The following is a 13,327-nucleotide window of genomic DNA, read 5'->3' on the forward strand; positions in this document are numbered from 1 at the left end:
CCATGGGGTCTTCATTTATCATAATTTCCTTTTCCTTGTTTTTTAAAGAAAAACACCAAGAGACTGAGATAACTCAGCATGCCAGTGGCAGAACAATGCGTATGTTCAGGTGTTGTGATCTCCCATGCAAGTTTCTTTCACTCATGCCCCACTAGGGATATGAAGTGATGGTATTCCAGGCTAAGATGCTTTGATAAGACCTCTCCCAATCCTCTGAGACAAAACCCTAATGGCTTTTATCCAATACTGCTTAACAGAAAAAGCCATGCTACCCTTTAAAAAAAATAAAACGAGAACCCCAAACAGACAGAGGACTGGTAAGGTGACAGACAATAATCCAGTCACTTGGAAGCCCATGTGTGAGCTGTTTGCTGGTTGGTTCCAGCACCCAGGGTGTGTGTGGCAAGGCTGTCTTATCCTCTGCCCCTTCCTAAGCATCTCTAATCCTATACAAGTACACAAACAGAGCAAATCAGACCCACCTTTTACCAGGAAGCTTCCCAGGCCTTACAAGATGATGAAAGTCAGAGTAAGGGGTTTGGGATCTCATTTAAAGATAAGAGAGTGAGTGGGGTGTGGTGTTGCACACCTTGAATCCCAGCACTGGGAGGCAGAGGCAGGCGGGTCTCTGAGTTTGAGGCCAGCCTGGTCTATAGAGAGAGAGAGTGTTCCAGGATAGCCAGTGGAACCCTCTCTCAAAAAACAAAACAAAAATCGAGGCAAGATAATGAAAAGGCCTTGGTGAGTTGTGGGAGGGATGAAGCAGCAAGACTGGAGACAGCACGGGCCACTGGAAGCCCTAACTCCATTCGGGAGAACCCAGTGTCTAGTCAGTCAGAGAATATGCAACAGCGTTGAGATGAGAGAGGAGAGCAGTAGGAGGGCAGCACTCAGAAGCTCACATACCATACAGACCCATAGAGCAGAACATCCACAGAGTGAGAGGTCCCCTACCGTGTTTGTCCAGCTGAAGGGACCACTCGGGGACAGACAAGGCCTCGACAGCCAGCGTGAGGGCCCCTTCCTGGGCCTTCTTGGATCCCTGTGACAGCTGTTCTTCCAGCTTGCTCCTCAGGGTGCTGTTGTTCTGGATGCTCCTTTCTAGCTGGTCACGGAGAGCCTGCATCTCTGTCAGGAGGCCATGCAGGTTACTGAAAGAATCAGGCCCCTTCCAGCCTTCTCCAGATGCCTCACCTTGGGCCTCTGCAGACATATGCAAAGGAAAGCCTTGACATTTCCCAAGATCAAAGGTCAGCCATCAAAGAGACTCAAGGGCATTTCAACCCACCATCACCATCCACCCCCTCCTAAGAACTAGGTACAATTTAAAATAACAACTCAACTTTAAAAACAAAAATATTGGCTGACTTAATTGCTGCTATTCCAAAGGCTAAGTAAGAGCTGGAAATTAATTTCACTTCTGGCCATAAAAGCCTAGCAAATTGCACACCAAACCCCGAAATTATGTCTAGTAGTAATAAAATCTATTTGGACCAGAATTATAGAATGAAAGGGGATGATTTTAAGGGCTACAGTATATTAAAAAGGCAGGCACAATAGCAAGAAGAAGCAACAAGAGAAGCAACTTGAGAAGAAGCAAAAGCTGAGAGATGACCCTTTCTAGATAAACTTTCAATAGGGAGAAACCATCTGGAAAATTAGTTTTAGAAACCCCCCACTGTGCCTCCAAATTGATTCTCAAACATTAGACCTTACAGTCAGGCATTCTGATCTGTGTTCTCTAGAAGCAGAGCATACCAAGGCTGTCAAGCATCTAAGAGCAATGTCAACTCTGGAATAGCTGCTGGATGGAGGCCAGGGCATCTATGACAAAGTTACTTCTCAGATGATGCCTACTATGTGCCAGGAATGTGGCTTGAATGTTTTAATAAATACTCTCATTTGATTTTCATGGCCCCATGCAGTGGATACTGAGAGCCCTGCTTACAGAGACTGTAACTGACCCAGTTCTGGTAAAGTCAGAACAAGCAGAGATGAAAGAAATGAGACTCTAGATGTCAGCTTGGCCAAAAGCCAGTAATGGTGATGTATACCTGTAAGGCTAAGGCAGGAGGATTTTTAATTCAAGGCCAGTCTGTGCTATACAGAAAGACCATACCTCAAAACAAGGAGTGGGCCAAAGAGTTTGTTTCTAAATACACCTGGTCTACCTATGGGCCAGTGTGGGTTTAATGGTAGGATAGGAAAACATGAGAGCCATCTTCCCACACCCATGAACAGCTTTTGGGCCAAGCTCATAGCCCCGAGAGGTCTCAGTCCTGGCCCCTGAGCACACAGTACCTCGCTGTAGCTTCCTATGCTCCTCGTCCAGCTTCTCATACACCTTCAGCTCCACTCGGAGGGACTGCAGCAGCTTGTCGTTCTGGGAGAGCAGCTGCTGCTTCAACTTCACTTCTTCCTGTACCCTGAAACAGTCACAGCATGGGAGGAGGGGTTAATTCTTCCTCCAGGAGGCTTTTCCAGTTTCCACAGGGCAGGACCAGGCCATCTCAGTAAGAGTGTGGACAAAATGTGCCGAGACGTGCATTTTTAAGAGTTCCATCACAGCTCACAGCTCCCACATGTCCTATGTCTCATGCTTAATAGACCTTCTCTTAAGTAACCTTTCCAGACATTCTAAAGGAAGGTGTCTGATGGCACCTGGGCAGGGATGAGGATGGTCACTCAGAAAGGACAGAGAGGCCTGGAATCAGGCAGAGTGTAAGAGGGACAGTGAGTAGATTTGCATCTCCTTGGCTCACTCAGAGTCTCCCAGTGGCCTATGCTATCTGGAGCAAAACTGGAGTCTTTATAGGGCTAGCAGCAAAGCACGATTAAGGATCCACCCTCCTCTCTTCCCTTAGCTCCCACTACAGCTAAGCACAGAACCTTCTCTGGTTTGCCACAGCAACTCTGTCTTAGGGTCTATGTGCTGTCTGCCAAACATGGTCATCTCCAACAGTCTCAGCTCTCACATGCTCACTGTGTAGCTCTACACTCAAAAGGGGTCTTTTCAGAAAGCTCTTCCTTGGCCACCCTAGGTGAAAATGCCATACACTCACAGCTGACAGTACTTGTTTCTGCATACTAGGGCTGGAGACACTGTGCCTCTTGCCATGATCACATCCCCAGGCATAATAGGCCACCAGGGACACCTGAGTAAAGCCCACCTGCTCAGTTCCTGGCGGCTGCTACAGACCTCCTGGGTCAGCTTCTGGTTGTGTCTCTCCTTCTCACTGATGTCTCTCTGTAACCTTTCATTTTCTTCCTTTACATTGGTATACTCTAGCTGAAGGTGCTCAAGACTTGCCGCCTTCCTGGACAGGGACTCAAGTAATTTTTCATTCTCTTTCTGTTTATCTGCAAATACAAAAATGAGAAGGGATTGCATTTGTTTTCTCCAACCTTATTACACTGGTACAGCACTTCAGCTCAAGCATTCCAAGAATACAGAAAAGAATGAGATTTAATCTGGCATTTATGGTTCCGGCATTCCAATTATCTTATGCATTTTAGGCAGATAAATCTGTCAATATCAAGGCTGCAGATTAAACATCACTAGAATGAAAGGGGACTGTTTAACTTTCTATTACATAATGTGCCTTGAAAACCTGTTACTTTGCCTTAGAGAGTATACATGGTGGGTAGAGCAACAGGCAGGAACCCAGAGTCAGTGAGTGTGGAGAGCTGCAAGACTCCTGCAGGGCCCCAGAGAGGAATAAAATACTCTTGGAGGCTCAGGAGACAAGAAGGCCTAGGTGGAAGCAGAGTGACTGAGTTCTCGGGCAGCTTCTCCACTTGCTGGCTGTGACCCTCCTCAGTGCCTCAGGTTCCTCCCCTTGGGCCGGGGTGAGGATGCCAAGTTGCTATCTGTACAGGCTCATTATTAGCCCAGGCCTAGGAAGAACCATACAAGAGCTAAAGGAACAGTAATGGTGACACATGCCAGCACTAACTGCACAGGCACTACAGCAAGCCTTACAGGTTTCAATGTCCTGTGTCTTTGCAGCATCCTGGGAATCTCCACATCTTCCAGATGAGAAACAGATGAGAGACAGGGTTAAGGCTTCCCTGTAGCCATATAGACAGGAAGGGGCACAGCCAGGATGTGGAACTGCTCTTAACCATGATTCAAATATTGCCATGTATGCTGGGGCTCCTGCTGGTCCATATGTTATCAGCACAGCCACATCATTCCTGACTGGTTCACACTATCCTCCTCCCTCACCTAGGCCTTGTCTATTTTCTTCTTATCCTGAGGCACCTTGGGTAATCATTCCTTTCCTTTTTAGACTTGACCCTTGAGGACTAGGGCCTCGGAGCTGAGTGAGGGTCCTGCCACTCTCTGGCCTGCCTTTATCACAGCAGGCCTCACTCCTCCTTGCTATAGGTTTGCCCATTTTACCCATCAGACTAAAGTCTTCTGGTGCAAAACACAGGACTTGTTTATTCTGTATCAGTCTATCAAGGCTCCCTGTAGGGCAGGGTGGAGAAAGGCTATTGAATGAATAAACGAACTGCATGAGCCCCAATTTTGACTCTGAAGGCAAAATCAGTATCTATATCCCCCACGATTGTGGGATAAGCTGGCCTACATTGCAGCTCAAGCACCTCTGGCTCAGTGACCACATCAGGGCAATTGCCTGGGTTGTGAATTCTTACTTGAGAAACAGGGCTAATACTCCCTTACTCTAGAATCATTGTAGGTATGAATGATAACATAAGTAAAAGCTCTTTGGCAGTTAAGCTTCAAAAGAAGGAATTAAGGATCTTTATAAGAAATGCTGGATAAGTTTCACTGGTAGTTGAGATTTGGCAGTAATAAATTTCTAGTGCTTCTCTCTTCCTTAGTCATGATGGGACGAGAGACTATAGTGACATGTACTGAGGGCCTGGGAAAGAAAGTGCTCTGGGGGATTCATATTCTAGTTGTTACAACAGCTGGGTGAGGCATTCTTGACCAGTCTGTGCCCTATTCTTCTTAGCTATGAAACAGGAATGCCCCATAGGTGATGTGCAGTTAAAGATAAACAATGTCAGACTCATGCCATTGGACTCGAGGGTGTCGGCGCTGTATATCCTTTGACACAAGGGCTTCGGGACTCAGGCTGCAGGAGGCCCCTGATTTCTTACCTTTGGCCCCTTTCTCGAGCATCATACTGAGGGCCTGGTTTTGCTTCCTCAAGAAATGTATCTCTGATGTCAGAGAGCTGTGCAGCTCTGAGCCGTAAGCAGCAACATTTGTGGAACCTGTAAGAACACACATGAATGGTGATTTATAGAGAGTCTCCAGGCAGGATGGATGAATCTTCCTAGGAAACATGTTTAAACAATGAAGAAATACAGCATGCAATGAAAACCAGCCCCATGAACCATGTAACATACAGCCAGAGCCTGAAGGGCAAGGAAAGTGAGCTTAAAGGGGAGGCAGAGGAGGCTACCCTGAAGATGAACAAGGATGAACCACAGCTGAGTGAGAGATGACAGTAGCAACCATCAAGGCTAAGTGCCTCTTAGGCCTTGGGCCTTGTCTCTGAAACAGCTCAGTGTGACTCTGTCCACTCTGGTCTTTCTCACCCTCTCCCTCTCTTAGGAGACGTGACCCAGGCTTGCCCCTGGGAGCTGTTCTAAACTCCCCCTGTCCTCCTGTCCAAGCAGGCAACCAGAGCTGCTGACTCTTCTCCAGAATGCTCAGAGAAAGGCATACTCTCCTGTACTCTAGGCCTCAGCACCGTGACTAGCTTCATTCCCTGATGTGTGTGCCAATGAGGTTATCATCAAGGCACAATCCTTTCACTGCTACTTCATGCTGAAACGTATCTGGTGGCCTACCACTACGAAAAAATGACCAAATGAAACACAAGACCAAATTTCTCTGTCTCGAGTTCAAGACCGTCCATTGTTCTGCTCCAGTACCACACTATACTCCATTCTTTCTCCACTCAGACACCAGTGTCCAGAAAATGCAGGTAACCAGGTGACTTGTGTGCTCACCACACTCACTTCCCCTGTCAAAACCATCCTCTATCAATTCCTGACTTAATTTCCCTCCTATGAGTGGACACAGTGGAGTTGGGGTCTAGAATTAGACGGACGAGAGAACATATCCTCTTCTATAAATATCTTACCAAGCTGCTGTCTATCTGATGACATTTTACTGCTTTATGTCAATCAATTTAGGGGATGCCTCTTGCTGGGCACCTCCTTGGCCTCCCAACCTCAGCACTCCCCTCTGCACATCTTTCTTGTCTGCACCATTAAGGTGTCCCATTCAGAGCTAGCCTCCTAGCACTTCTAGTGTGCCCAGTGTTGTCTCTATGTGGCAGCCAGATGCTTCCCTCCTGGTTTCTGTACTGACTTAGTTCACTTACTACACCACAACCAAAATGCCATAGTGCTCCCAACACCAGGTGAGGACATAGTCAGGGGTCTCTGGCAACCAACCAGTGAGACCTAGGTGAAGCTTGCTGAGGGCCTCAAGGAGATTCCGCACTAGAGAAGAGGGAAGCCCCAGGCTCTTCCTTCCCATACCTTGGACACTGTCCTAGGAGGATGGTATGCTGATACTAAATAGTCACCACGGAAGTCAGCCCAAGAGTTACCTGCCTCTGGGGTTCTTGCAATCAATGGAAATATAAACAAACACCCCTTGTTTTCACAGCTATCTTGTCACATTTCTTTCCAGCTACCTGCAGTGGAAAGCACCCTGGTATATAGAAATAAGTGCCTGTGGTGCAGCTCCATATCCTTGAAAAAGAAGGTGTGGCTAGCTGTCCTGGAAATATTCTTCCCACTCCACAGAAGTTTTTCTCCAGCAAGTGAGTCATATAAAATGAAAGCAGATTAGTTTTTATTCACAAATATCTCGTCCCACCATATTCCCCTACTTATCCCTGTGAACTCTGGGATCATTCCAGAGTTCCTGCCTATCTCCTGCTTCTTAATAGCTGCAAGGCATCAGGCAAGTTGCCTAACTCCTCTCAAGTCTTGGTTAGCACAATAAAAACACCCATGCCGGGTGGTGGTGGTGCATGCCTGTAATCCCAGCACTCGGGAGGCAGAGGCAGGTGGATCTCTGTGAGTTTGAGGCCAGCCTGGTCTACAGAGCTAGTCCAGGACAGGTTCCAAAGCTATAGAGAAACCCTGTCTCGAAAAACAAGAAAAAACAAAACCAAAAAAACAAAAACACTCATGCGGCTATTCCGTGGTTATCATCAGTGTTAGTATCTAGATGAATGGAGAGTGAGGCCTCAAGAAAACAGCAGACTGATCAGAACAAGCAGCAGAAATCCCAACATAGACACTGATCAATGTCAAGGTATTACTTGAAAATAAATAAACAATAAGCCATAAAACATCCCTGATTCACTAAGCCTAACTAGGCCCAACTGACCTAGTGAGGACCATTTGGATTCTATGAGGCAAGACTTTGCTTTGAGTACCACCTCCACAGTTAGCCCAGACACCTGGCAGTGAGCTGGAGGCTCTAAGGCATACGATAACAGTTTTTGATAACATTATCCCTTGACATCATAAGGAGTCCTGCCCTTTTCACACCTGTCCCCAAGATGAGCATCTCAGATCAGGGGGAGGCAGGACTGCTTTTAGTTTTGTCTTTCCAGAAACTGTAACAGCATGGTGAGAACAGTCTTTCCAGGATGGTGAATACTTTATGAGTGCCTTTCTGTAAACTTCCCTGTCAGAGGGAATTACTCTCCAGAGGAATTTTGGGCTCCATTGTAGCAGGGGGCTATTGGAACTCCCAAGTAATTCTATAATTGGATTTGCTGGGGAAAATGTAAAACAGAATGAATCTAACTCAGGCATTACTAAGAGTGGACATCAAGGGCCCAGGCATGTATTTCTTTCCTGTGTTTGACACAACTAATAATTCAAATTAATCAAATTTCCTCCTTGTGAGGGAGGATGATGAAGGATGCATGGGATGAGTGGAAGCCCAGGTGGAGGATTGGAAGCTTCTTGCAAACCGTAGCAGCAACTGTAGTACTTCCAGAACTCCCAGAAGCTGCCTTATGTGTGGACTATAGAGCAACAAGAAATGGACTGCTGTCCAAGTCTTGAGTTTTACCAACGAGTACTACCTTTCAGTGATCTCATCTCTAAAATGGCATCAGGGTCCTCACCCATAGCAGAGCACTGAAAGATTGAAAGTTAAACTGGCCATGTTACATGAAATAGTAAAATAAAACCAACAGTGATAAAAGCAACTATTTATTAAGTGAGCACTGAGCAAGGCCCTGTTCATGACACTGCCTCATTTAACATCAGAAAAACCCTGTTTCCTGAAACAATTAAGACTAGAGTGAATCGCTCAAAATCAAAAAACCCATCAACAGAATAGCTACATCCACACCAGGTCAACCCAACCTACTTAAACAATACAATGAAGCTATGAAGGAAACCAAGAAAGTGAGGAGAAAAGAAGGGAGGGAAGGGTTAACAGGTACAGCATGGAGCAGTTGGTTTCAGAACTGGGAGTGTCTTATGCGTGTTCAGTTTTCAAGGAAGACCACTCCCTTCAAAGCAAACTGTGGTGGGGTGGGAATACTGCTGGCCTTCTTTGGCCTGAAAGATTTGCCAGACTGATAAATGCTGATAATTTATGGTCTATTATTGGTGAAAAGGCAAAATACTGTTCTATTCTATTTTAGAATCCCTATCTATACCTCTACAGTGAGTACCCAGCTGTAGCTTAGGACCCCAGAGGCTGGCCAACTTCTCCACCCCACCTGGTTCATAGAGAGCCTCTTCAGGCAAACACATCACAGCAGCAACCCACCCAAACCCATTCCTTAGCCTGGGAAAATCCTTTCTTACCTTGGTCAGCCTCAGACCCCTGCCGTTCCAGCTGTTTCCGGAGCTTCTCATTTGTTTTAATAGATTCTTCCAAACGCTTTCTCAGAGTTCGAATTTCCTGTATGTGTTCCATTAGTAAGTCTGTAGGAAGGAAGAATATTTTAAATTTAAAGTCTGAAGCCCCCAACAAATTGAATAATTTATAGATTATGCAGAGATCTTGAAATTTCAACAGTATTGGATGTATTGAAATAGTCAGCAGCTGGCAATTCTTTCCCAAGCTAGGGGGAGGCCAAGCTATTTCCCACAGCCCATAGCCATGGCTCCATAATGGCTCTCTGCAGCCTTCCATGAGGAAGCAACTTTACATCACACACAAAAATTATACTCCATACAATTTTAATGCTCACTCTAATGTAGCCTTTTATTCTTCTCAATATCAAATATTAATTTAAAATCTTCCTTACGGTGAAACTAACAGATCACTTTCAAGTCAGCCTGGACTGCCTGAGAGTTGATTAAGCTACTTTCATAATGAATTCAGATGGTTTTCAAGGCTAGTTTCTTTTTCTTTTTCTTTTTTTTTTCCCCCTGGGAGTATGTTATCCATTTATCATTCATTAATTTCAAGGCTTAAAACAATGCTAGTGAGAGAGGTAATAAAAAGCATGATCTTGAGATCTCCTGCTGTGTGAGTATAAATGCTTATGACCTTCTGGGGCTATTTATATCCTAAGTTTTAGGAAAGTTCTCCAATGTCGTTTTCCCATATAGCTCTACTTCCAGGAGTCTATTTAAGGAGCTCATGTGAGATGCTCACAAGCACTTGCCAGAATGCATGAAAATACTCATCTGAGTATTACTTATGACAGGAAACTGAAACAGCTCAGATTGTTCACTGAACCGAGGTCCATTCACTATGATGAGGAATTACACAGTTATTCAATTATGTTATGAAGACCATAAATACCATGGAAAATGTATTATGTTATGTTAAATTTCAAAAGATATGAAATTGGTTACAACATAATCACAGCTCTATTTAAGAACATACAGATAGTAGAAACAAACACACCAAAGAAGCAATTACAATGAAATATTAATTGTAGTTACCTCAGGGTGATAGATTTCTGGTTTCTTAAAACCCCCATTTGACATTTTAGCATATCACGTAACAGATAAAAACTTAATTTTTCCAAATTTCTTAGGATAAGCACGTATTATTATTATTTTTTTGCCCTCTGCCACATCTCACTTCAACAGAGAAAGAAGGAAGCATAGTTTCACTCTAGAGGTGGATTTTCAGAGTCAGTGTTTAAAACATAATCACATTAAGTATCCAAAGGCAAAACTAATGTCTTTAATTCATCAATTAGGGTACACTCAGTATGTCTTAGTAATGTTTGTTTTAAAACATTATACTAATGTTATGACCCAGTTTTAATTCCTCCAAAATGGCTTTCATTTAAAAGTAGCACAATGTTACAGATCTTTTCCTAATTAAATAGTAATTTTGCCATGAATTTGAATGTTTATGAGATGACTTAATTCCCAGACCTTCAGCTATCTCCTATTAATGCCAGAAGTGTGGCAAGTCATTTGGTGGAATGTCTGCCTCCCGCCACAGCACTGTGGTGAAGACTGTCTGGGCACACTTGTGGTGTGCCCAGCACTGCTTCTCCCGGCCCAGCCGCGAGGTCCTGCCAACCTTCTTCCCGAAGTCCGTCAGCCCAGAGTCAGCCAGGAGCTCACTGGTTTGGACTGCCACCTTCCTTGCTGGTTTACTTGAGTCAAATACTGTTGGCTGTGGGTGATGCTGCTCCACACAAGCCATGTTTCACAGAGTCTTTGGCTGGGAGTGAGAGTTATCACATGAGCTGGAGGAAAGACTCCCAGTGGAATCAGACACCATGTATTAATTATGCAGCCATCCTGATGAGAAGGAAATACTATACTAGCCTTTCCAAAATGGGAGAAAAGGACCCACCTTACAGTAAACTCTTTGATAAGTGCTAACTTGTAAAAACCATAAATCCTATAAAAAGCTACCACACACAGAAAAGAAAGAATGTGCATCTTCTGCTGGGTAGTTCCAGTTTTGAGAATCTATATTAAGAAAATGCCCTCAAAGAGGAAGGCTTTGTGTTCAAGACCCCCAGCAGCACTGTTTACAACTGTGACATGGTAGAAACGACTTAAATGCTGAGCTCTAGGGACAGAAGGAAAACTGCACTTCCACCATTCAAAGGCCTGCTCCAAAGCCACTAAAAGTGGTATTATCTAAAAACATACCAGAAAGCCTATGAAAGAATATTAAGTGAGCAAAGAAAAAAATGCCAAATTATCTCTCTATACAGATTACAAACGTGACAAAAGGAAAAACAGATGCAGAAAAGAAAAGGCTGAAGAGCAATAAACCCCAAAAGAAACAGTGGCTATGCTTCAATGGCTCCGGAGAACTGCGTTCCTTCTCAAGACAAGAGCTAGAGCTGCACAGGCAGCTCAGACACACCCCTGCCCAACCGAGACGGGGACAGGCCCGGACCTCCAGGAAATTCAGAAAACCAAACTTTTATCTATTTTAGCTGTTATCACATTAAAAACAAAACAGAGTGATAGGCAGAAGAGAGCTCTGTTCAAGACCACATAGAAAGGAAGAGATCACATCTCCTCTGAACGATCCGTTCCAGCTGCACCAGACCTCGTGCAGTGGGCCCAGTATCTTGGAGAGGGCCTGTGCCACACTGGACTAAGTGCAGAAGGAGGCTGCTCTGAGGACACAGAAACGATTCATAGTCTAACCTGAAGTAGGTGAAGGCAGAACCCACAACCAGAAGAGATGGAGAAATCAAGCACTCACAAAAATCTCTAAGGGATACCACCCAAAACCCCAGGAAATCAGGTCCAGGTGACTGGCCACTGGAAGATTTGATTGCTTCCTGAGTTGTACCAAGAATGTGCAGGTCATATTTTAGGTATGTCTAAGATGTGGGACCTGAGGGTCCAGAGAAGCCTCAGAGGACACCATGGGGCAAAGGCTTGGCTCTAGTATCACTGACATATTGGTGGGACTTCCCTATCTAAAAGAAATCTAGTTGTTTAAACCAAAAGCTTCAAATATTTTTTAAAGCAATGGCTTACGTAATTTAGTGTTAAGAGTTTTTAGCAAGGAGTGCTAGTGTCCAGTTTGCGCTACAGAATCCACTGTGGTGCCTTAGAAAAACCCCACTGGAATAACAAGAGATCAAAGACCATCAAGAGAGGTACAGAGGGAGTCTACAAATATCAAAGGCCTGAAACGATAGGCCATGTTTCAAACCTTGCCTTCTTGTGAATCAGCTCATTTGGACCGTGCACGTTATCTATAGCCATGTTGTGCTTTAGAGCAGAGCTGTGCACCTGCAAGAGGACACACCTCTGAACAGCCACAGACATTCACTGTCTGCCCCTTCGGTGGAAAAGTTTGCTAATCACAAAGCCATCTGGTCTGCCTCTATGATCCTTTAAATCTTTGAAATACACAGAATGACAAACACTAAGTCCAACTTCCTATACCAACAGAAGAAATGGAGACTGTAAGCTAAAAGGAGATTGGGGGAAGGTCCCTGGGAAGCTGATTTGGTCAGTTTAGTCCACATCTGGAAACAGAACAAGGCAGAACATCTGTGACTCTGAAATTCCTATGTTGAAGCCCTTACCACAAGTGTGATGGTGTCAGGGGGTGGAGCCTCTGAAGGAAATTAGGTCATGAGGATGCAATGCTCAGGGATAGGATTAATGCCCTTGCACAGACCACAGTGATTTCCCCTGACCTTTCTTTGTCTATGTCAGAATTCAAGTGGGAAGAGGATGCTCACCAGAATTCAACTACTCTGCCTGTGAGGCACCCTGATCTCTGCTTTCCACACACCAGAATTGTGAGAGATGAATTTGTGCTGTCTTCAGTTTCCAGGATTCAGCTGCAGCTGCCTGAGTGGACCAAAATAAAGACCCTGACCCCATGGCCAAGAGTCACACCTTAAGGGACCTGCTTCAGGATGAGCAGAAACAATTGATAACTAACAACACTGACACGTCTCCAGTGCTTTCAACTCACCCTTTGCAAAGAGCAGACCACCCAAATCATCATTCAAAAAGAAACCAAGATTTCCTTGCTGCTACCCACACTTCTAACACCACGGCTCTTTCCGTGAGAAGTCACCCTCCATGAGCAGCTCTGGTTCTCACAGGCTCTCCCTTCACTGGCAAAATGGTCAGATATCAGCCCATTCTGCTCCTCAAGGCAAGACGGCCTGGTTATGCCTAAGATACTTAGTGAAGCTTCGTTTACCTTGAGGAAAAGAGCTCGCCATCACTGGACACTCCTCAGTCTCGCTGTCTGGCTTCTGGTCTCGGGAAAGGGAGGACTTATCGGATATTTCCTCATCAGATAGTGCATGAGAGGCAGAAGGCTCAGGAGATTCAGGCAGGAGATGTTGGTAGGTTAAGTTGTCTTCCTTGATCCTTAGCC

The 13,327-nt window shown here is 45.0% G+C and overlaps 1 protein-coding gene across 6 annotated transcripts in view; it reads right to left on the reverse strand.

The window, feature by feature from the left end:
- The window catches only part of Cdk5rap2 (CDK5 regulatory subunit associated protein 2), a 198,011-nt gene that overhangs the window by 18,125 nt on the left and 166,559 nt on the right, over nt 1-13,327 (reverse strand). For all 6 annotated transcript variants that reach the window (XM_036179221.1, XM_036179220.1, XM_036179218.1 and 3 more), the window contains 6 exons: nt 13,148-13,326; nt 8,839-8,958; nt 5,134-5,250; nt 3,171-3,360; nt 2,302-2,426; nt 955-1,203 (listed from right to left, as the gene is read on the reverse strand). In XM_036179221.1, the coding sequence (XP_036035114.1) occupies nt 955-1,203; nt 2,302-2,426; nt 3,171-3,360; nt 5,134-5,250; nt 8,839-8,958; nt 13,148-13,326 (980 nt within the window). The remainder of the gene's footprint in view (nt 1-954; nt 1,204-2,301; nt 2,427-3,170; nt 3,361-5,133; nt 5,251-8,838; nt 8,959-13,147; nt 13,327) is intronic.

The sequence above is a fragment of the Onychomys torridus genome, chromosome 2 (assembly GCF_903995425.1).
Source record: "Onychomys torridus chromosome 2, mOncTor1.1, whole genome shotgun sequence".
Lineage (NCBI taxonomy): Eukaryota > Metazoa > Chordata > Mammalia > Rodentia > Cricetidae > Onychomys > Onychomys torridus.